The 22,431-nt window shown below is 38.6% G+C and overlaps 5 protein-coding genes across 5 annotated transcripts in view; 1 reads left to right on the plus strand and 4 right to left on the minus strand.

Annotated features, from left to right (window-relative positions):
• LOC101309790 (aspartate aminotransferase, chloroplastic-like) overlaps positions 1–3,133 on the plus strand; it is a 3,423-nt gene extending 290 nt beyond the window's left edge. The window contains exons 2-12 of the mRNA XM_004291155.1: positions 287–358; positions 490–551; positions 661–744; positions 833–932; positions 1,020–1,140; positions 1,314–1,477; positions 1,576–1,713; positions 1,920–2,041; positions 2,171–2,265; positions 2,424–2,544; positions 2,704–3,133. Coding sequence (XP_004291203.1) covers positions 287–358; positions 490–551; positions 661–744; positions 833–932; positions 1,020–1,140; positions 1,314–1,477; positions 1,576–1,713; positions 1,920–2,041; positions 2,171–2,265; positions 2,424–2,544; positions 2,704–2,788 — 1,164 coding nt within the window. The 3' untranslated portion in view covers positions 2,789–3,133. The remainder of the gene's footprint in view (positions 1–286; positions 359–489; positions 552–660; positions 745–832; positions 933–1,019; positions 1,141–1,313; positions 1,478–1,575; positions 1,714–1,919; positions 2,042–2,170; positions 2,266–2,423; positions 2,545–2,703) is intronic.
• Positions 3,134–3,429: 296 nt separating this feature from the next.
• On the minus strand, positions 3,430–8,076 carry LOC101309504 (myb-related protein 3R-1-like; the record flags this gene model as incomplete). Its single annotated transcript, XM_004291154.1, is given in 10 exon segments — positions 3,430–3,697; positions 3,790–4,026; positions 4,107–4,257; positions 4,411–4,709; positions 4,861–6,775; positions 6,972–7,100; positions 7,258–7,361; positions 7,504–7,598; positions 7,746–7,803; positions 8,005–8,076. Coding segments are annotated over 10 exon segments (3,186 nt in total), but the record flags the coding sequence as incomplete, so codon positions are not given.
• Positions 8,077–10,201: 2,125 nt separating this feature from the next.
• Positions 10,202–12,849, minus strand: LOC101310080 (lupus La protein homolog A-like). The gene is made up of 9 exons (XM_004291156.1): positions 12,756–12,849; positions 12,437–12,665; positions 12,159–12,301; positions 11,861–12,009; positions 11,533–11,634; positions 11,123–11,453; positions 10,771–10,918; positions 10,576–10,657; positions 10,202–10,488 (listed from the first exon to the last, which is right to left on the minus strand). The coding sequence occupies exons 1-9, from the start codon at positions 12,798–12,800 to the stop codon at positions 10,398–10,400; spliced, it is 1,320 nt and encodes a 439-aa protein (XP_004291204.1). The 5' UTR covers positions 12,801–12,849; the 3' UTR covers positions 10,202–10,397.
• Positions 12,850–14,005: 1,156 nt separating this feature from the next.
• On the minus strand, positions 14,006–16,114 carry LOC101310372 (coiled-coil domain-containing protein 25-like). Its single transcript, XM_004291157.1, has 6 exons — positions 15,824–16,114; positions 15,459–15,586; positions 15,198–15,301; positions 15,004–15,091; positions 14,696–14,757; positions 14,006–14,521 (listed from the first exon to the last, which is right to left on the minus strand). Exons 1-6 carry the CDS (start codon positions 15,934–15,936, stop codon positions 14,369–14,371), a joined length of 648 nt encoding a protein of 215 aa, XP_004291205.1. The 5' UTR covers positions 15,937–16,114; the 3' UTR covers positions 14,006–14,368.
• Positions 16,115–18,942: 2,828 nt separating this feature from the next.
• Positions 18,943–22,263, minus strand: LOC101310663. The gene is made up of 12 exons (XM_004291158.1): positions 21,729–22,263; positions 21,462–21,621; positions 21,072–21,272; positions 20,922–20,986; positions 20,591–20,618; positions 20,416–20,486; positions 20,255–20,341; positions 20,099–20,149; positions 19,761–19,982; positions 19,560–19,653; positions 19,297–19,437; positions 18,943–19,213 (listed from the first exon to the last, which is right to left on the minus strand). Exons 1-12 carry the CDS (start codon positions 21,942–21,944, stop codon positions 19,128–19,130), a joined length of 1,422 nt encoding a protein of 473 aa, XP_004291206.1. The 5' UTR covers positions 21,945–22,263; the 3' UTR covers positions 18,943–19,127.
• Positions 22,264–22,431: the final 168 nt, after the last annotated feature.

The following is a 22,431-nucleotide window of genomic DNA, read 5'->3' on the forward strand; positions in this document are numbered from 1 at the left end:
ACTCCTCTCTCTCTCTCTCTCGCTTTGAGATTTCGGTTAATCTTGTTGTATCTGTTGTGATTTAGCTGATCGCTCTCATTTTGGTTATGAGATGCTGTGTTGATGGAGTTGAATCACTTTAGTATAGAGCTTTTTACTGCGGATCGGATTATTTACCGTGTTTGATTTGGTGTTGATCGTGATACGCATGTCTTCTTCACGCAACTGAGCTTTGAGATTCGCGTAGAGATATAGCTAGTACTTGATTGTGATGTGAGTTTTGTTTTGATTTGAATAAAATAAACAGGTGACGGTTGCGTATAACAAGGATCAGAGCCCTAATAAGGTCAATTTGGGAGTTGGTGCTTATCGAACTGAGGTGAGTCTGCTGAATCTAGTTACTCTTGTTAAGATTTGCTCACAGTAGTTTGTATTTTCTATTGTATTGTGCTGATATGTGTTAATTTCTCACATTTTGTAATATTTTGTAACTATCTTTGTAAATTATAGGAGGGAAAGCCACTCGTTTTGAATGTAGTGAGAAAAGCTGAACAGAAGCTTGTTAATGACATGTAAGTTATGTTAATGTGATTAGAATAATCTGTCATTAATTAGAGGAGGTAGCATTCTTGTCATTAAAGTATGTACGCTTACTTTTAAACAACTTGTTGAAATGTCCAGGTCACGAGTTAAGGAATATCTTCCTATTGTTGGACTGGCCGAGTTCAATAAATTGAGTGCTAGGCTGATTCTTGGCGCTGACTGGTATTGACGAACTAATGCCTAATTGTATCTAATTTCGTTTTTTTAACTTGTTTTAGTTGGTTTCATGCATATTACTTTCTGGATGCAGCCCTGCTGTCAATGAGAACCGGGTCACCACTGTCCAGTGTCTGTCAGGAACTGGGTCGTTGAGGGTTGGAGGTGAATTTTTGGCAAGGCATTACCATGAAGTAAGTAGTTTAATTGTTGCATCACCTTGTACTTATTACTCATAAGTTTATGATTTAGTGAACTTGACCTTATCCATTCTACTACAGCGCACCATATATATACCCACACCAACATGGGGGAACCACATAAAAGTTTTCACTCTAGCAGGGTTATCTGTGAAAACTTACCGGTATTATGATCCAGCAACACGTGGCCTCAATTTCCAAGGTTGAGAAAAGGACTAGTTAATTGTTTCGTATTTTCTGTATCATATCTTTCACCCTTGTCTGTTGTAGTGTTCATGATTCTTTCCTCATGGGAAACTGGCTGCAGGCCTTGTTGCAAGTCCAACCAAGTCTAGTCTTAATCGTGTTCTGTTATTTCTTTGCTGTGGTTAACAGGCCTCTTAGAAGACCTTGGTGCTGCCCCAGCTGGAGCAGTTGTACTTCTTCATGCATGTGCTCATAACCCCACTGGGGTTGATCCTACCCTTGAGCAGTGGGAGCAGATCAGACAGCTTATGAGATCAAGAGCTTTATTACCATTCTTTGACAGTGCTTATCAGGTATGTTGTTTATAAAGATCCAATTCCTCTAAACAATAGTTTCTTTGTCCTCTCTTTGTTTCTTGCTTTCTCATCACACTTTGTACACCTCCCTGTAGGGTTTTGCTAGTGGAAGTTTGGACGCGGATGCACAGTCTGTTCGTAGGTTTGCTGCTGATGGTGGGGAGTTGCTGGTAGCTCAAAGTTATGCTAAAAACATGGGTCTGTATGGGGAACGTGTTGGTGCCCTTAGCATCGTAAGACTTGTTACTTAACCTTGGAGCTTATTATTTATGTTATTACATTGTAGAATGAAACAAGAAAGAAAAAAACTGTCCCATTAGTATTCAGAGATTGCTACAAATAGAAGTGATTGTCAATTGTGCATGTTGTTCTATCCTGAGATACTGCCGGCATATATCTTGTGCTGTCTCCTGATTGGCTGTTGCACTTAAACTTTTAGGTTTTGAAGACATCAGGGGTTGCAGCCAAGGTTGAGAGTCAGCTGAAGCTTGTGATCAGGCCCATGTATTCAAACCCACCCATTCATGGTGCATCCATTGTAGCTACCATTCTCAAGGATAAGTAATTTTCAACTTTTGACTATATCCCTTTAGTGTGGATTTACCAAGTGATCAATTTATATCTCCCCTCTTCCTCTCCTTATCTGTTGAATAATAGTGTGGATTTACCATGTCACTTGTATTTTCTTAGGGACCTGTTCAATGAATGGACAATTGAATTGAAGGCAATGGCTGACCGTATTATCAGCATGCGACATCAACTGTTTGACTCCTTGCGTGCCAAGGGTGAGTATATCTTACCGTTTATATGGATGACAGTATTTGCTCCATAGATAGTTGAAGATGATCCAACCTGCAGTATTTTGAATCTCAAATCAAATGTTCTCAGTTCTCACTATCCTGGGAATTGGTGCGGTTGCCTTATTCACCTTTCTATTGTGTAGGCACTCCTGGTGACTGGAGTCACATCATCAAGCAGATAGGAATGTTCACTTTTACAGGATTGAACCCAGAGCAAGTTGCTTTTATGACCAAGGAGTACCATATATACATGACATCCGATGGGTAACCACCTTTTCCCATTTTCTGATTAGTTTTACACCGAGTGAAACCACCTGTCTGTTAACCCTAAACCTAAACTAATCATGACTGAATCATAAATGGAAAAAGATTCCACAAGCGACAGTGTTGCTGAATTGTCTCTTATTTCGCATTAATTTTCAGGAGGATTAGCATGGCTGGTCTGAGTTCTAGGACAGTCCCTCATCTTACAGAAGCAATACATGCAGCCGTTACTCGACTTGCCTAATAACATTTTGAAGGCAATGTTTTCTTGTACGCAACTTCAATATAAGTCCCTTTGGATTGTTTTTTATAATAATTGTTACCTGATCAGATGAGGTTTGATGATTCGGGGAGCAAGTAGTGAGGGACATGGTAGAGACGCAGCATACCATAGGGTTCTTACTCAGGATTTTATGAATTGTTTTAAAACGTTTCTGATACAAGTTCAAATGTGGTTTGAAGATTTTATATGTTCAAATACATCGGTTACATCTGTTGTCTTCCGTTGCATACTGTCTTTATATGTCTGTCGGAACAGCTTCCTCCCAAAATACACGGGAACAAAGCTGGACTCTTCTCTGGCTCTCCCTACCTGTATTGGAGTTGCTCTTGGAGGCGCTTTCGTGCACTACTATAGCAGACGGACTTTGGTTAAAAATGCATATCGTTATCTCTTCGCTAAAATATTTCACGAAACATTTCTTCAATCGTATTCACATCCTCCTGTAGTCCTGTTTCTTATTTTCACCATATTTTCTTAAAAATGTAAGGATTTATTTTCACCATATTTTCTTGAAAATAACAGGTCTGGTGTTCTCAAGCAGATGAGTATACCATTTGTCAATGGGGCAATTGCAGACTGAACGAGTTATGAGCTCTCTGTTATTGTAGTGCATGAACAAATTTCTTTTGAGTAAATCAATTTAATTGGGTTCGGCAGCTGTATGAACAATAAACAATGAACAAAACTTACATACATCATACATGGTAACTAGAACAACTTCAAGCCTTGGCTTCAAAGAACTCATTATCTGCATCCCTTCAACAAATAGCTCGATGGACTTGAGAAGGTTTTAGTATTCGAAAATTTTCCGCTTTCCTTTCCCTTACTGGGTGTTCCACACTCGCTAAAGTCCAGGGTGCGACGCTCCACCTGCATAGATTGCCATACAGATTAGCACGCATTGCAGCATTCCGGAAGTACTAGAGACAAATTATACAGGTTCAAGTTGCAAATAATCATACCATAACATTTGGAGCGGAAAGGGAACTACTTCCCGGCTGATCTGGTGGTGCAAGATCATTATCCAAGTCCATAATGTCATGGTCTTTCCGTCTTTGCTTCAACAATGATTCAGGAGTATCATTTCCCAAAACTTCCTGGGCATTAGCATATGCAGAAGCAGTATGCTCGCTTATCTGTTTCATCAACCCTATGGCATCATAACTTCTATCTCCTGGGCTCATGAAAAATCCTATATCCTGCAGAGAAATATCACATATTAATAAAACATACACCAAACATCGAGTGAGGAGATAATTGTCTGCCACAATTGTGATACCTCAATTGATATTTCTGTATCAACCCTTGGACCAGGAAGGAATGAGTTGATAAACCAGGGGGATTTCCATGCTGAAGGAGATTTCCATGCTGAAGGGGATTTCCATGCTGAAGGAGAATCAATACTTCTTTTTAGTGGTGTAATACCAAACCTAGACAAACACACAGCATCAAAGCAACCCGTCAGATATTGGAAGTAATTCTAGCACTAAAACAATACTGGCTTTCATTTTTTAAACATGCAGATAAAGCCTTTCCCACAGACTACAATTTGAGCAGATATAGTGGCAAACATTGACTCTTACATGGTCTCTGTACAAGCAACATTCCCAGCATTATTGGTACATGTTTCCAGAGGGGCTGACAACGAATCAGATTGTGTACATGTCTGTGCAACCAAATAACTTTCTCGCTTCTTCACTGTTATAGTTGGGGTAATAACAGAGGCACCTTGTTTGGCAGAAAAAGATTTAGAACGCTGAACTTTTGGAGTTTTAGCACTCAAGCTCAAGGCTTTTTCAGCTTTGCATCCAGCTTGATCAGGAGAATATAATAGCAGATCATTTGTGTTATGTTCTGTAAGAACTCCAGAAGACTGTTGCACCTGGAAAAGAAAAGAGAACCACAAATGAAAAATAAACATCACCTACATAAAGTGATTGGCTATTAACATGCATATTCTGGAAACAATCACTGGCAATAAACTCAGGAGTTTCCCGACTCAGCAAAGCGATACATGAAAAGAAGAAACTCACATCCTGAGAAGAGGGGACAGCATTAGTGTTAGCATCAACATCATTTCCTTGCTTCCTCTTTTCTGAGGATTCACTGTCATCAAAAATTTTCTGTGCTATTTCATCAGTATCAACCCCTTCTTCTATTCTGGTTTCACAGGTATCAACATCAGCATTTCCTTGCTTCCTCTTTTCTGGGGATTCACTGTCATCAAAATTTTTCTGTGCTATTTCATCAGTATCAACCCCTTCTTCTATTCTGGTTTCACAGGTATCCATATTCTCTTTAGCTTCTTCATGCCCATCAGAGTCCCTCGGCTGATTTGAAGATGGAGAATGTGATGGTGCCTCCTGTGTTTCACTGGCTTCAAACATTACCTCTAAACGTGAAAAATCTCTGGCCAAACTGGAGGTCACATCAGTCCCAAGCTTTTTATCAATCCTTCTATCTGACAATGGCGACAATGGAGACAACAGGTCCCGGTGCCGTTTCTTCAAAATGGATGGTGTGCCTGTAAATGTTTTAGCAGCACTTTTCAGAACAGCATCAGGGCTACCATCGCGAGATGGTGAATCCCATAACCTAAATGGAGTGAGGCAATTCATAGAGGACATCATCAGCTGACGAATTCCAAGGGGACTATATTCTTGTTGCATGTCATTTCCTGATTGTACAAGATCACAACTTAAAAATGGAATATCCAAACTTGGAAAACGAGGAGGCTCATAACATAAAGCTCTGTCATCCTGCTGCTCTGTGTGCACATCTGATCTCACATCCACAGCTGGAGAAGTTTGCGTATCCAATCCAGAATCAAATGTATTTACAGGGACTAAATCTAAAGGATCCTCAACCAGATGAGATTGCTCTTGCATAAAAGTCTTATTTCCACCAACAGTGCTGGGAGATCTGGCTGTGTCATTAGTGTGGACAAATGCATCCTCTGAACTTGTGACATACTCCTGTACTTGGACTCTGAATAAATGATTAGGCTCTCCAGCAAATATCAGTGGACCCTCATGAGCAGAAACTGGTTGAGAGCATGGAGTTCCAACTAAATCCAAGTTCAAAGCACAATAAGGTTGAGAAGATCTACCGGTTTCAGACAACTGGAGGTTTGATGATGATTGTAAAAATGACTCTGTGCATGTAATCAAATCAACCATGCTTGACCCATTTGTAAATTCTCTGGAGAAATAATATCCCTGATTAATTGCCTCAGAAAACAAAGCCCTGCAACATTCATCGTCGGATATCAACATCCTCTCTGATTTAATCGAACCATCCACCATATTTTCCATGGAAGTAGAAGCAGGAAATGCACTAGCATTTTGAAATGGAAAGTTGACCACATCATGTATCTCATTAGAACTCATACAATGGGTATGCATCCCGGATGCCTCCTGCCCTGATTCTAGTGATGAAATATTAGTTAACTCCTGCATATTAAACTGGAAATCCCCACTCATCAACTCTCCAGCATCATGTGCAAAAGTTTGCTCTATAAATTTGGAAGAGCTAACAAGTTCAGGAGGTATTTCTGGGATGGCAAAAGTGGCATCCCCCATAGACGGGAAATATGGTTCTGAACAGGACGCTGGACTGGAGCTTGGGTCATTTCCTAATCGGGACACTTCACGGATATGTGACCGATCTCTAGTATTTAATACCACATTGACCATTTCAGTTGCAGACTGAAAGCCACCAGCAACAGTTGAATCTTGACTGCATTCTGATTTTTCTTCTCCTTCAGCACCTCTGGGAGCACTATCATCTCCACTATTCTGCACTCTCGAACAAGATGCGATTATGGGTTGGTTTTGATGTCCAACATGAGGTGTTCCTTCAAAGTCTGGTAGCAAACCCGACTTCAAGTAAGAATCCAACTTCTTTTTCACAGAACTGTTCCAGTGATTCTTTATAGCATTGTCTGTCCTGTTAACCATGCAAACACTAACATATTAGAGTGATTGCCATTGCAGCATGATATAAGAATTTAAGAACATCCTGTTCTCATACACTAGTTAAGTAAGAAAGTGAACACTCCAATCCTAGAAAAGGAGACATTAAATGATTTCAAACTTTATGTAGAAATCTGACTCTTTGCTCTTAAAATGCTGATAGGGCATACCTTCCAGGCAAGAATTTTGTTAGCTCTGCCCATTTGTTCCCATAAATTTGATGAGCACGAATTAGAGCCAACTCCTCCTCCTGTGTCCATGCTTCTTTGTTTATGCCAGGATTAAGATGATTATGCCACCTAAGGTAAACAACGAATTACTATAAATAATCAAAGAGTACTCATTACAATAGCTACTCCACTAAGGGTTAACATGGAGAACCTGATCCTGGTTGTCTTTAAAGACAAAGAAGATTGTATCAAATGATAATATCGACTAGAGACTCTATAAACATACCTTTCCCTGCATTGCTTACCAATACGTCCAGGTAAATGCTGTGCAATAGTTGACCACTTTTTTGGGCCATACTTTTCTACTAATTCAACAATGATTTCATCCTCCTATTCATTTTGCATAAACAACTTGTAAGGGAAAACTCAAGTATCGAAAGATAACAATTCATTTCGTTCGAACAATCCCAACAGAAATGCAAAGAGGAAATTGACACACAGAAAGAAGATGCAACTAGTGTGTATCACGAACCTCTTTAGACCATGGACCCTTGACCAATTCAGGATTCAAAACTTTCTGCCACCTATGCAGGCATTGCACATCAGTCCGGTCCTTGAAACACTCCGCTACAAATAGCAAGATTGACAATTAAACAATATCCAAAGTACATACATGGCATAGTGAAAGTAAGAAGTAGCACTACTTAGGGTCCGAATGTTTGGTTATGTTTAATAGAGAGAGAGCCGGGAAAAGTGCAGTAGAGAAACTGATACCTATTTTCTTCCAATTCTTTCCTTTAAAACTCTGAACTGCCCTACGCAAGATTTCATCCTGATACATAAGAAATTGGTCATATGCACAACAAAGCAGCAATACACTAAACGAAGCAGCTATAGAAAAGTAACCATTCTTCTAAAATAAAGTTACTACAAGGGCAAAATCATCAGATGGTCTTAGCATGGGATACTACATACAACCAAGTAAAACTATAAGCATACAGGTCTGCCATTTTCTTCTTAAAAACAAATTTACCTCTTCAGGAGTCCATTGCCCTTTCGTTGAACGCCTTGTAGGCCCACTAGACCTCCTACAGAGATGTTAGATAACGTTAGAAGATCAAGTAATTACTAAAACTGATTTTCTGCATTGGCACTATACTAAGACATCCAAGAAAATATTTCAATAATGTTTAGAGTTTGGTGTTCACAGAGCTATGATAGTTTATCCCTTTTATACTAGAGCAATCTGATCTAAAGTCGACAATAATTTCCAACAGCTGCATGTACGTAGAAATTTCCACATGAAAGCAAAGAATTGAAGATGACATCTAAGGACCAGGATTGAATATTGATGAGAGGAATTACCCGTGACTAGTTCGAGTTCTCTGTAGACTGCTACTACCAGGCCCTGCTGGAGTAGGAGTATAACTATTTTTATCACCGTCCATAGTTTAACAACAGGCAGTTCAACCTACATACCCCAATCCCTAATCGACGACTTTCTCCACTACTTCTACTCCCAATCATTCTAGGATACGGCAGGACCAACCCCTTCGCACATCAACTCCACAAGCTGAAAGAAAGCATCATAAATGGCAAAAGTTTAGAGACATTATGCACAATCTTGATAACAAAATAATAATAGCACGAGAATCAGATTCAAGTCAACAATTGAAGAACCCTAGCTGAACTAAGGTTTCAAGGTTGACATCATATCAAAGTTACACCATTGATCTGTAGACCACTCAACAAAGATCATAAAGAATCGCTAAGCACCACACCCATACAGACAAACACATCCCAAACACCAATCGCACAAATTTTGAACTAACCACAGGCATCAAGCAGGCGATCAAAATCAAAACTTCAAAACCGCAATTCATTAAATATGAAACACAAACGGATCAAATCAAACTCAAATTCAAATCTATATCGACCAAATCACGTATAGAAATGAAACTCCACAAAACCGAACAAATTCGAATTTGGAGCATCCAACCATCAGATACTAAGCTCAGACACCACGAAAGCTCCACTAATCGGTTGAATTGAAGAAACGTCGGCATCAAATTCAAAAATAAAATTCAAATCAAAAACCCTAACTTACTGACCGAACTGAGCTGCGAGGAGCGAAGTGCAGAGCATGAATGATTAGAAAAAGGCGACTATTCGATCGAAACGGTGCGTATTTGAAGATCCGAATCAGAAAATGGAGAGGGAGAGAGAGATCTGCACGGAAAAGCAGTGCAGATATAGAAAAGAGTGGAGAGAGTGAAACGGTCCGGAGCTATTTCTCTCTCTCTATTCAAAAATAAAGGGGCGGACTTTGGACCCTCTTGGAGTTTCAAACCCTCTCACGAGGTTAAAGGTCGAGCAGGTCTACGGTATGGACGGCTGAGATTTTGAGAGCTAGGATGTCCTTTACGTACTTTACCGTCATTTTTTTAAAATGTTCAACGGACAATTTCCTTTTTTTTTTTCTTTTTTTTTCTTCGTTTTTGTTTTTTTGAAGGGGGCAATAATTAGCGAATTTGAAATTCTGAACTGTAGCACGTTGACCGCGTCTTAAATTAGATGGGTCACTCGTCTTTAAATGTATTTGGATAATATTTCCAAATTAATTACAGGGATTAATCCAGAATAAAAGAGAAAGAAATGCATTAATTAGAGGGACAAATGAGAGACAGTTATGTTAGATTCTCTGTGCGTTTCATAGATTTACTGCTTACAAAATCATCACCTGCCAGATGAAGTTTTTTACCTTTTTACCGAATAGGTATTAGAGCAACTCTAACAAAAAAGTCAAATCCTAATTGACAGCTCAACAGCTATTTTTGACAACTCAACAAACTCTTCAACAAAATGGTCAATTCCACAAAATGACAATATGATTTCTATAGTCAAATTTAACACAGTCAGAGAAAATGTCATTCACTATTTTATCATTTTTTTTTTCTCTCTCTCCTCTTTCCCCATTGAAAACTCTTCTTCCTCTAAGAAAAAGTTGTATATATATAATATTATGAAAATAATAAAATAAATTTCAAATTTAACTCTTTTAATAGAAAAAAAATGAGTCAAAAATGACATTACCAACTCTCATGTCAAATTTTAAAATTGACAAAAACATTTAACATGTTTGTTGAAGATGCTCTTAGGAATTTAAGAGATACATCATACGATATCTAAACATTCGCATTTTCCAAATTTATGAACTAAATCATGAGAAGTCAAGGAGAAGGGGCAAAAGCTTGATTTAGATTATTTGTTCAAGTTACACTAACAGGGAATGGAATATATTATTGTTCACAGTTTATCAAAAAAATGAACTTATAGCTAGGAACACTAGGAGATCAAAACGCTGATTTCGCCTACACTCCGGTATTGCACAAAATTGATCCCGGAAGCAGCTTGAATTGATGGAGCTCAAAACTTCCTGTGTTTGTTTGGGCGACCTCCATTGTTGTCATCCCTTGAACGGCCGTGTTTGTGACCACCCCTATGGTATTTGCCACCCCTGTAAGCATAAAAACATGACGTGGTCGTCAACGCAGAACACAAACAAAAAGGTGAGACAATCAGTACAAGATACAATAATACAAACCTTCCACGATTGCCACCCTTGCTTTCGCGGAACTTCTCTTGACTACCGCGGAAATTCTTCCAGTACTCCTTCTCAGCCTCACCTGAAAGAATAACAGGCAACACAACATTCATTAATAAGAGAAAAGCTACAGGTCATGCAAGATTTACAGATAACCACTAAACAGAAGATAGATGGAGATTGCTGCGTCCTTACCACTGACTGGTTCCAAAGTAGCAATGAAATTTTTCACAACAAGACCTCCTAGCTCAGTAAGCACTGCAGCAGCACGTGCTTTATGAGCTGCTTCGGGTTCTTCAAACCGAACGAATCCTGATACTTCTCCAATCTTGAAGTCAATGTACTTCAAATAACAGAAACAAGGGTAAAAAGGTCAGAACAAATTACTACAATACCCAATCCTGCACTTGTATACTGATTTCATTCCAAGTGTATTACAACAATCATGCAAAAAGAAGAGGACTAGTAGTGCTAACATACCAAGCTAACCATCTTAAAGAATATAAGCAACTACTGTGAAACATGGCACATAGAAAAAATCTCATACCTTTACAGTGCCAAATTTTCCGAATAGGATCTTCAAATCCTCACGCATAACAACATCCATGTTATCTTTGTAAGTTTCTACAGCATTAAGTTTTTCTTCCTTCTCTCCCTCCTTTACTCCTTCAGAAGGCTTTTCCCCATCTTCAGTTTTCTTCTCTTCACCATCCAAACTATTTTTCTCATCAACATTTTCCTTATTATCCTTCTCACCATCCTCCGCGTTAACATCTCCTGCCTCCTTTTTTGTTTCTTCAGGAGTACCGTTTTTCTCAGCAGAATCTTTATCTGATGAGCTCTTTAACGTAAATGCAACAATCAAGCCTTTAGGGTAGCTGCAATGATCCAGAGTGGAGTTAAGCACTTTAAAATCAGAAAGAAGAAAACAGAAATGAGATGGAATTATCTACTTACTCTTCCTCTGGCTTTGCGTTATTCTTGCGATTTGAATTTGTGAGTGGTCGAGTCTTCTCATATTCTTCTGTCTCTTTTGCTCTTTCAGTGTCAAATTCCTTCCTGTATCAGAAAATTCATCATTAGAAATCACATATATCCAACACACAAGGATCACAACAATCAACCGAATTAGACACATGTGATGCCAAAAAAAATTCTCCTATGAATAAGGCCAAAACAATACTATACATCTTGTTTTTAGTTCTGTCTTGATCTCACTATGCAAATTTGATATATGGAACAATAAGAAGCTTCTGCAGGCTGTGTGATATACAGGGAAACTTACTTTGGTTTTAGTTCCAACTGAACACCTCCATAGTTCAAAGTTTCGGTGAGAATCTTATTGGCATCTTCCTCTGTTGAAAACTCAACCAAAGCAGTCCCACAGAACAACTTTTTATCTGCAACATGACGAGGCAGCCTCACGCTGTTAACCTGAAACAATTTGACAACAAATACTACACTTACAACCTTCAATCGCTTCCACATATTTCAACCACAATAACGAAATCTACTATGCAAATCAGACTCACAGTAAAGAAATCACAATCACCAAAGAACAATCATGTACTGCAAAAATGTACCTTGCCGAATTGTCCGAAAAATGTTTCAACATCCTCAAGCTTCACATCAAACTCAAGCGGTGCAGTGGCTACTGTCCTAATATCTACTTGCTCGATAACCTCCTCGGGCTTCAGGATTTCGGTAGCCCTACCAACCTTTTCCCCTGAAACAAACAAATTACCCAAAACCTCAGTAATTCAATCACAAATTCACAGTATGCTTCTTTCTTTAACTATTTTCACTCGCATTCCATTGATCAACAAACAAACTTTAAGAGCACCACGAAGAACAAACGCACCGTCTTCGGAAATCTTGAGAGTGGTGGATTTCCTCAGAGTCTCAGCAACAGCTTTAACGCTATCTTCAGGAATAGCGTCGGCCTTCAAATCCCCCAAACCAAGATGACCTCTCATCCGACTGAACGAGCATATCAACGCCAAGCTGATCATCCCGTCCTCGCTTTCGCTTATCGATTTCTTCAGAAACTCGTCTCTGGGGAGATTGCTATCGCTGAAGTAGAACTCAACCTGCACATAACAATTTCACACTTGAGCTCACAAATTCGAACAAAGCCGAATCAAAATTGAACGAGTTAGGGTTTGAATTGGAATCCGAACCTGGCGAAGAACTTTCTTGGCGGTTTCTTCGTTGAGGGAAGCCATTGTTGTTGTGACTGAGAGAGCAGAGACTAGGGTTTTAGGAGGAAGAGGGGAGGATATTTTTGATGTTTCGGCTCTTGCTTTATATAGTAAAGTTTAATGTGCGAGGTCAATTGGGCCGGGTTGAATTGGACCCGTACGGCTGGGACCCACGAGTCAAGTACGTGCAGACAGTATCTAATTCTCTGCGATTAACTTAGATTTGTTTCCCGATCACACGTGACCGGAATTTACTGTGAATCTCTCCGTATTTACTTTTCTTATGATTGGAAGAGTAAATACTAAATGATCACTCTTTACGTCAGTACATCATGTATTTACTGCACATGTACTGTATTCGTGAGTCTTTGAATTTACTCTGCCAAGTCAACAGTTACTTAATTTTGAATACAGTTGTACCAAAAAACCGAATCGGGCAAGTGTACTAATCAAGTATGCAGCTGTACTGAAAAACCAAATCCGGCAAGTCAACCAAATCAGGCAGTTGACGGATTGTGATTTGGTTTTGGATCCCATTAGGAAATTGGTTAGCTCCAAAGAACTAATAGCTAATACCTTAACAGTGCACGTTTGGTACTTGAAACTACATTAGACCTCTTTATTTTTTAAAATTGTCCTATACTTATGTGGGGTGTCTTAAATCTAATATTAACTCATGTTTGGTGTTGCATGAGATTAGAGGGTAGTTTGTTTAGTTTATGGTTTCGGATGATGATGATATCTAAGAATGACCTATTTAAGTACCCACAATAACACCATCTAAGGAGGCTAAAATGAAAACAAGGTGTTACAAACGACCTATCTGATTACCTTCAACAATGTGGTACTTACTTACTAGTGTTACAACACTGATCAAGTTCATTGATCCAAACAAAGCATGACTTGCTAACACTACTACGCACTTCCAACTCTTTAGATCAAACTATACTCATGAACATGAATATGAACTTGTCGCATGCACAGAAACTTGAAAAATTCAAATCTCAAAACGTGAAACATTAGAATGATATAGAAATCACAATATCATAATCGAATTCGTATTTTAGAAAAGAAAAGAAAAGAAGAAAAATGCCGCAATACATAGCAAAAATCAAATGGTTTCATCACTTCCTGTCTTTTCTCTCGGAATGCAGACTTTTAACTGATCATCTCCATATATGTACCATTTAAGAAAAAGCTTGCAGCTGTGTATTATATAACCAAGGGTGTTAAAACATAATCAAATACTTTTGCAAGTGAATTTGATGGACAAAACAACAAATGTATCTCCCCTTATACAGGGTGGTGTTTTACTGTGTATCATCATCATCATGATCCACGTACAACATGCAGCGACAAGAAAGACATTTCACCCCAACAGACACTAACCCATAAAACAGTTTTTCCTCCCTCAATTTTTGCATCTTCTCTTTTTCTTATCAATACTAATAGAAATAAAAGGTTTACGACATATTATACTTGAGAAGGGAAGTAACTGTGAGGACTAACTCACGAACTCAATGATAAACCATATTCTCCAAGGGGCGGCGGCAGGTAGGTACCTCTGGCCCAGCACATAAACAATGCCATGCTTACATAAAGTCCTCTTCCAATTCCTGCAATGACTTGTTTGCAGATGCAATTTGTTTGTTGGATGTCATATTTTCATGAACCATCAAGCCTTTATAGCTCCTCAGCTCTGCTTGTTTTTCCTTTTCAAGCCTTTCCAACTCCTCACGACGTTTCTGCAAAATAGTTTCTCTTAGAAACAATTGGTTCAACAGAAGAATATAACACATTTTACCCAAGAGAACACAAGATAAGCAGAAGATCCATCCTCAGAGAAGGCGAGGATGCACCTAAATAGTTCAGATGTCACAACTCAGTTGCCTTATATTGGCCAAGAAAAGGGGACTTACCTTCTCTCTCAGAAACCGCTTTCTCTCATCTCTTTCTGCAGAGTTAACCGCTTCTCTCTCAGCTGAAGTTAAAATATGTTTGCAAGTTAGTTGTAGCTTTATGATGGCAGAGTTAGATAAGCATAACATTTGAAACTGTAATACTTATATACAAGCCATCATGTATAAACAATAAAGATATACAAGACGTCCTAGGAAACAAAACTACCAACTTAGTTCACATATTAGCTACATCAGTACAATTCTTAGAGTTCGGAAATGGAAGTCAATCTAGAACAACTCAGAGAAAGCTGAGAATAGATGTTTACCTTTTAAATCGGGTTTCCTTTCCACTTTTGTCCTGTTCAGTCTATTAACGATCTCATTAATCCTCTTCTCCACTCTCACAGTCCGAACCTAGATAAAGTCAAATTGATATCAACAAATGCATGTTGAACCCAAAAAAAAAAAAACAACCAACATGGCATGATCTGAAAGAACAATGCACTTAGACCATCATTACCATCTTTGAACTGTAGAAACCAACTTGACCAACATCCATGGATGCAGTCTTCTTCAAGTTGGACCAAGGAGTGTAAACAACATCAATATTATTCACCTTGTTACCTGCAACACAATCAGTCATCCTCAGAACACAACAACAATTCAGCGAAACCAATCGGAACAAAAGAAAAACGAAAGCCCTCTTAAGAGAAGCTCAGACGGAAACTGTAAAACGAAACCAAAATTACTCTAAAGAAGGAAGAATCAATCTAGATTATGCCTTGGATGGAATTTGCTTTGACAAGCTGCACGCAATCCTCCAGTAAACCTTCACTTATATCATCAATGGTCTGCCCTTTGTGCAGCCTAACATAAACATGGGCCGACGACATTTTGTCCACATGAAACCTGCAACCCCACCACCAACCCCATAAACACAAATTCTTAGCCTCAAATTCAATAATAACATCATAACATTCTCAATTCATCTTTTCATCAAAAAGAGCATAGATCAAATTATCTACCACAGTTAAACTCCACCTAACATTCATATTACATGATCTGCCTGTCAATTATTCTAGTAAAATGAAATTTACTCTTAAACAATGGTGAAATTGAAGAGGTTGGGGGGAAATAAGAGGTTACCAAATGTCTTCGGGGAAGCCGTATTTGATGAGCTCCTCGTTCTCGAACTTGTCGAGGCCCATGAAGATGGTGAAATCGCCGACCTCGGGGCGGGCTTTGAAGTAGAACACCATCTTCTTCTTCTGGTTCGCTTTGAGGGCTTTGGAAACCGACGCAACCACAGAGAGAGCGCCTGTGAGGAGCTAGGGCTTCGTTCCACCTTCAAGCTTTCCAATCGGGAATTTGGGAACACGATTTCTTTTCCATTTTTTATTGTTACGAATTATTGATTCCCTTTATTGTTTTGGGCCTGGGTTTCGAATTTTGGAATGGTCTGGGATTCGAAGTTGCTCAGAAGTTTACAGTTGGCACCAGAGATTCCTTTGACATTTCAACGACGTGTCGTATTCTCGTCGAAGCTAGCAAGCAACCTCCCACTAAATCAAGAAATGGGACAATTTTAAGGTTCCTCCCACTTGATAGTAGAGAAATTTCATTACAGTTTACACTTTCAAGAGCTCTTGCTCGTGAATTTGAAAGCAACGTATTGTATTCTTACCAACTGTCAATCGAACTTAATTATTAGGTTCGTCTCACTTGATATCATTTAACTTTCAAATTAGACGAAATTTTAGCAATTGTGTCTTACCAACTGTATTGTATTCTTACCAACTGTCAATCGAACTTAATTATTAGGTTCGTCTCACTTGATATCATTTAACTTCCAAATTAGACGAAATTTTAGCAATTGTGTCTGATTTATGAAAATTGGAGACTTTAGGGGGTAAATTTTTAAAATTAAAAGTATGAGAAATGAAACGATGTTAACTTCAAACCTCAAGGGGTAAACTGAAATTAATCCAAGAATTTAAGATCATCATGACTGATCATTAGCCTTTGATACCAAACAGCAAGGAAAATTTAAGTTTCTATTTCAAACTCAAATGATGGTAAGGGTAAGGCAGTAAGGCTGCTATTAGTTTTGCTTGCACATAATGATAATATATGTTTTCTTGCACATAGTAGATCTTCCAACTCTTTTTTAGGGGGAAAGATCTTCAAACTTGATAGGCTTAAGAAGTGTTCGACTTTTCTTTTTGGTGAAGAGTGCTCGACTTTGCAATGGCTGTGATTATAAGCATTCAAATTCAGTGTATCTATACCATTTGACTAGATAAAGAACGTATTCCCCTTCACTTTCTTGACAAAGAACCGCAACGAAAAATGCTCATGAGACTAGACAGTGCCCGGCCGCGCCCTGCTGCGGCCTTTTTTTTCTTGAATTCTAAACATAACAGATAATTCTCACATGTATTTCGAGAGATTCATAACCAAACAAACAATCATCAACACAACCAAATCTCAAATGTTAAAACACACCATGACACTAAAAGAATACATTCTTGAATTAAATGAAAGTGAAGTCATTGCATAAATCGTTTAATCATATAATTCCAGCCATGCATTTCCAGGATTTTTTTTTATCTTCCAGCCATGCATTTCCTTCTTGACACTACCCATTATGTTCATCAACCTTATCGTCAACTCAACCTTGAATCTTCTAGTCTGAGGCAACGTAGCTGCAAACACAATGAGGGTACAAAATAGCCACATATACTCACCAATTTAACTACAATGCTAAAATCATTTAAAAAGATTAGATTCATAAACAGATATATTCCCAAAAACTCAAACAACAAAATTCAATAAGAACCAAAATACAATTAATCAAAAGAAAAGCAAAACCAACATTTATTAGAATCACTTTAAAAACTTTTAAAGTGTCCTTTAGAGGCAAATTGGACAGAGTTAAAGACACTTGGCAGGATAATTAGTCATTTTGGTCTTGAATTGTGGTGATAATTCATAAGGCAGTCATTGCAACATCAGAACTATTCTGTAGTGCTTCAAAACTGATACAACAACATCAAAGTTGCTTCAATTTCAAAAAATTTCACAACTTTTTCCATGAATCAGGCAAAAACTGAGCTTTTGTTTTATTGTATCAGTGAAATTTTTTATTTTCTATTGAAATAGGAAGATCAAGGAATACTTTCTTACCTGATTTAAACTCAAACAATAGCTAGGAACACTGCTTCTCTGTGTATGCTTGAGAGAGTAAGCCTAAAGAGCAAAAAAGTATCACCTCAGCCACATGATATGGTGCGGATTCACACCTTTCAAATTTAGCTATCAATAAAGGAATATTTCACCCAGGTAAAAAAATCAACAATCATGCCCAAAGTTCTGTCGTAAACAAAATTTAGGGAGATGATTCTAACTATACAATTTTCCAACTAACAATTTCAATTCAATTCAATGAAAGCTAATTTAATCAAATCCAATGGTTTCTTTTCTATTATATTAGCAAATTCACATTGTAAAATGAAAACGAAAATGAGTGGAAGATGAACCGATGAACCGACCAACCTGAATCTTCAGCCTTCTTTGAAGCCTTAGTAGAATCGTGCAACTCAGTTCCTGCGAAGTCCTCTATTATTCGTTTCCTGCAAATTAGAAGCGACCCATTAAACTCTACCATAAAAAGTTAGAACCAAAGTCGCATAGACGAAGATAGAAGGATCAGACCAAAAAAATAAGACGACGATTGACGAATATCAAAGGAAGAAAAATTACCTCAAAAGTACTCGATGTCTTGCTTGGGTTGTAAATTTAAGACCTAGAACGGAGCAATGAAGACGACTTTGAGATTTTGGCCGGATTTGGATCAAGAAACTTTGTTGAGATTCGAGAGAGAGAGAGCCGGAATGATTCGATAGAGAGAGAGAGAGATCAGGTGTTGACGCGATATGCAGGAGAGAGATTCTTGAAGCAGAGGAATTCAACAGAGAGAGAGCCGGAGTGATGAGAGAGAGAGAGATCAAGTCTTGACAAACCAAGCAAAAAAGATATGCAAAGCGGCGAGAAAGATCGAGAGAGATATACAGACCGAAGCCCAAAGATACAGACCAAAAGACCGAGGCCCAAAGATACAGACCCAAGCCATAAACTGTTCCATTTGAACAGTTGCCTTAACAGTATTTTAAACAGTAAAACAGTACGACAGAAAATAGTATAATGTTTAATTTGTCTCAGATTGTGCAAAGATCATGTATTTACAGATTAAATTCTCCGCAATAAAATGTGTTGATTCTAGTGATACAAGATTGCGACTGTGGAAACATATAAGAAAATTCAGAGAAACAGAAATTCGATCTCATCTAGTTTGACCTAGCTTGTACAACAGGCCATCTCTGATGATACTACATTTTTCTTCTAGATTAAAGAGCAAAAAACAAAACAAATCTTAAGAAAGATACACAGGCTATCCATCATACTTGCAAAGGTTTTCGAAACCCATGTATTCATTGTGGTTTATCTTCCAAATCATGTTCGATACGCCAACCCCACCTGCCAAAAGAAATGAGCACCTCTCAGACCATAATTTGAAGTTTACATACAAGGTGCAGTTAAACCAGGTGTTTAATACTTACCGAGTGAGATTGCACTGATAAAAATCATAAAAGCTAGAATGAAAATGATCAATGAGGCCCTTCCAAATATAGTGATCAGCCTCCTCACAACATGCTGTCCTGTAATGGCCGCAATGGTAGCCACGGCCGTGTAGTAAGCAGCTGCAGAAAGATTGCAGTGTATATAAGCATATACATTAATACATATGTAGAGAAAACCATGGACATAGTCTTTCTGTAACACTATGTCGACAACTTTTCAGTAATCGGAGGGAGAAACTTACCATAAGGAACTGGAAATCGTTTTAGAAGGTAGTATTCTACAACAGACATAGAGGACGAGAACATCATTGCAAAGGTAGCTGTGGCACTGGAGACCTGCAGCAAATTCATCAAGGAGCTTTTAGAAGCTACAATACTCAATACTTGTTCGGGTTTATAGGAATTTGGGAACTTAAACATCAAATGAACTTCTCATATGACACCTGAGGGGGGATTCCGAGTTCCAAAAATAGTGGACCCATAATGAATCCTCCACCTAGTCCAAGCAATCCTCCTACAATTCCTGCAACGACACCCATAAGACAGTAGAGAATCAGCTGGTGCACTTGCCAATTTGTCCCTTCCTCTCCCTTAGATGATATCACTTTCCGTCCCTGGTACAGGCCAACTGCCTCATACGTAGATACACCTAAAGAGACTGGGATCTGCATAACATTGACAGTTGCTGACAGCGTTCAGGTCTAGAGTTTTAACATGTTATATGTGCAGAAGGAATTACATCAAAACAAACAGCAATAGTAAACAGTGGAACTTGTAGTACCTGTAACAAATTCACTACCCAATAGGCTACCGAACAAGTAGATGTGTGATGCTGTGGTGAACAGAACAGGATTATTTAACTGTTAGCTCTGCATAATAATATACCAAGTGAGCTTGAAGTAAATATTTCTGATAACTAAGTTGAAAGTACTAAAACCTTGGCAATTTGCAGTGCAAGAAATGCAACCCAGACAAAAACCAGAAGTCCAAACTCTTTCCAGTAAACGTTCTCCACAAGAGAGACCTGAAATGTTCATTTAAATTTAGTTTTGAAAACTAGACCAAATAGACAATACCAGCTTCTGAGGTAGCATTTACCTCTGGATCCTTTTGTTGATCACTATTTGGGCCACCTGGAAGAGGCTTGTATTCTGCATCCCCACCAGCGCCTGATTGAACAAGCAGATAATATTATGGATGAGTCAGGAACTCAGGATGACCATAGAAATCAACCAAACAAAAGAATTACTTGACAAACAATGGATGAACTCACCATTTGATTCCCGTTGCTTTGCAGCTTCCTACAAATCAGGAAAATCAATGTTAGAGATACATTTAATAATCAGGAGCAGTTAGACCACATGAAGCTGAAAATCTTATAATTTCAATGGGTTCTCCCCATACTGTTATCATAGCAGAAATCCATCCTGAACCTGATGTGATTTTAGGGTGTGGAAATAACCAAATATGATGAAATAAGATGAAATGACATGCTATAATTCTTGAATAATCTTACGTCTAACAACAATGGGTTCTCTTCTAAAAACAATGAAACTAGTTATGATATCATTAGCAAGACAGCTTCAGTTTATAGATGACGATACCCTTTTCATGATAGTTTCCTTTTTCCATGTATCAACACCCTTGAAGAATGCTTTTGTTGACGTGCCTGCAAATGACCAATATAATTGGTTTGGTGATTCAGATTTAAAATAAACCCAGGCAAGTAAGTAAACAATTAAGAAGAGCATTACCTATAAAAAGAACAATAAGCAAAACTGTGACCATCCAGTCAGCAAAGATGACATTGAATGCCACTCCTATACTAATTCCCATCATGAGCATCGGCTGGATAAGCACCGCCAAATCATAGTCGATAATGGGCATATCTAGCGTGGGATGCCTTAGCTTAAGATTATAGTACACAGTTGAGACAGCTGCACCCATGATCATACCTGATACAAAACAAAACAATTCCATGGTTATGTAACTTCCGGTCAGTAAATCAATGTAACATATCAACTACCGTAAGAATTTACTCAAAAGCTTTTCACATTACAATAAAGGGGCTTCAATAATCTTTGATTCAATTCAAACAGCTCAACTTTACAATCACCATCTCGAAAGTACACTCTCTTACTTACATTTCGATATAGCTGTTGCCGACTTTGGATCAAACCCAACAATCAAGCTAAGCATGGGAACAAATATCCCACCACCACCTACACCACCAACACTCCCGAACGCCGCTCCAAAGAATCCAATAGCACTCCCCACAACAATCTGCCACCCGAATTTCATCTCCTGTACAACAAATTTCACAAAAAACATAAATATAACCAACATTATTACATACAAATAACTTCGAAAACTCTTACGATTACAATGCACACTAAGCAACTAATGCTCACCGGCCAAACATGTCTGTATCCGACTTTATCCGACTGCCACAAGAAATTAACAGCTCGGAAAAGATAGTCATTGCCGGAAACAGAATCCTCATCGAACCTCGCGCTTTCGAGCCTGAGGCCTCTCTCGGCCTTGATACACACAAATGCGACAGCAAAGTTGAACAACACCATGCACACGGATCTCACACCCCGCCACTTTGCACCAAACACCGCCATTTTTCCAATCCCTAACAATTCAAACTCGAGAATATTCGGTCCACTGGCCCGGAAAACGCGGGGGAAGGAACTAAGATTGGCAAGGTAGAGGTAGGGGCAAAAATGGAAGAAAATAGTTTAGGATTTGGAGGCAGAAATGGAAAAGAGGAAAGAGAGAAAAAAAGGAGTCTGTTTCTCGACGGGTCTGGTTCGTTGTTGATTGGACACGGATTGCGTAGCCATGATAATAACAACAACGGGGTGGTGAAGGGGTTGAGGAGGAGAAAGGGTGGCTGAATACGACGTCGTTTTGGTTTGTTGTTGGGATTCTGAGAGAGAGAGAGAGAGAGAGAGAGAGTGGGGTTGACGACGAAGAGAGGAGAGGGAATCGAGGGAAAGGAGACGAAATGAAATCTGGGTGTCTTCGTGTTCTTTTTTGTATTTATATGCAACTTTGATACGTGGATAATCTGACGTGTTTATGTATTTTCACAACATACTATGAAAA

This window comes from Fragaria vesca, linkage group LG2 (assembly GCF_000184155.1).
Source record: "Fragaria vesca subsp. vesca linkage group LG2, FraVesHawaii_1.0, whole genome shotgun sequence".
NCBI classification, from domain to species: domain Eukaryota; kingdom Viridiplantae; phylum Streptophyta; class Magnoliopsida; order Rosales; family Rosaceae; genus Fragaria; species Fragaria vesca.

Coding starts and splice junctions, on each gene's coding strand:
- LOC101310080 (XM_004291156.1), bottom strand. CDS start 12,800: ATGGCTTCCCTCAACGAAGAAACCGCCAAGAAAGTTCTTCGCCAG. Junction 10,919..11,122: donor GAAAATTTGGCACTGTAAAG/GTATGAGATTTT, acceptor TGTTATTTGAAG/TACATTGACTTCAAGATTGG. Junction 10,489..10,575: donor AAGGGTGGCAATCGTGGAAG/GTTTGTATTATT, acceptor TTATGCTTACAG/GGGTGGCAAATACCATAGGG.
- LOC101310372 (XM_004291157.1), bottom strand. CDS start 15,936: ATGGTGTTCTACTTCAAAGCCCGCCCCGAGGTCGGCGATTTCACCATC. Junction 15,587..15,823: donor GGCTTCCCCGAAGACATTTG/GTAACCTCTTAT, acceptor GTGGGGTTGCAG/GTTTCATGTGGACAAAATGT. Junction 14,522..14,695: donor AGCGGTTTCTGAGAGAGAAG/GTAAGTCCCCTT, acceptor ACTATTTTGCAG/AAACGTCGTGAGGAGTTGGA.
- LOC101310663 (XM_004291158.1), bottom strand. CDS start 21,944: ATGGCGGTGTTTGGTGCAAAGTGGCGGGGTGTGAGATCCGTGTGCATG. Junction 21,273..21,461: donor GGCAACAGCTATATCGAAAT/GTAAGTAAGAGA, acceptor GTTTTGTATCAG/GTATGATCATGGGTGCAGCT. Junction 20,342..20,415: donor ATCAACAAAAGGATCCAGAG/GTAAATGCTACC, acceptor TGAACATTTCAG/GTCTCTCTTGTGGAGAACGT.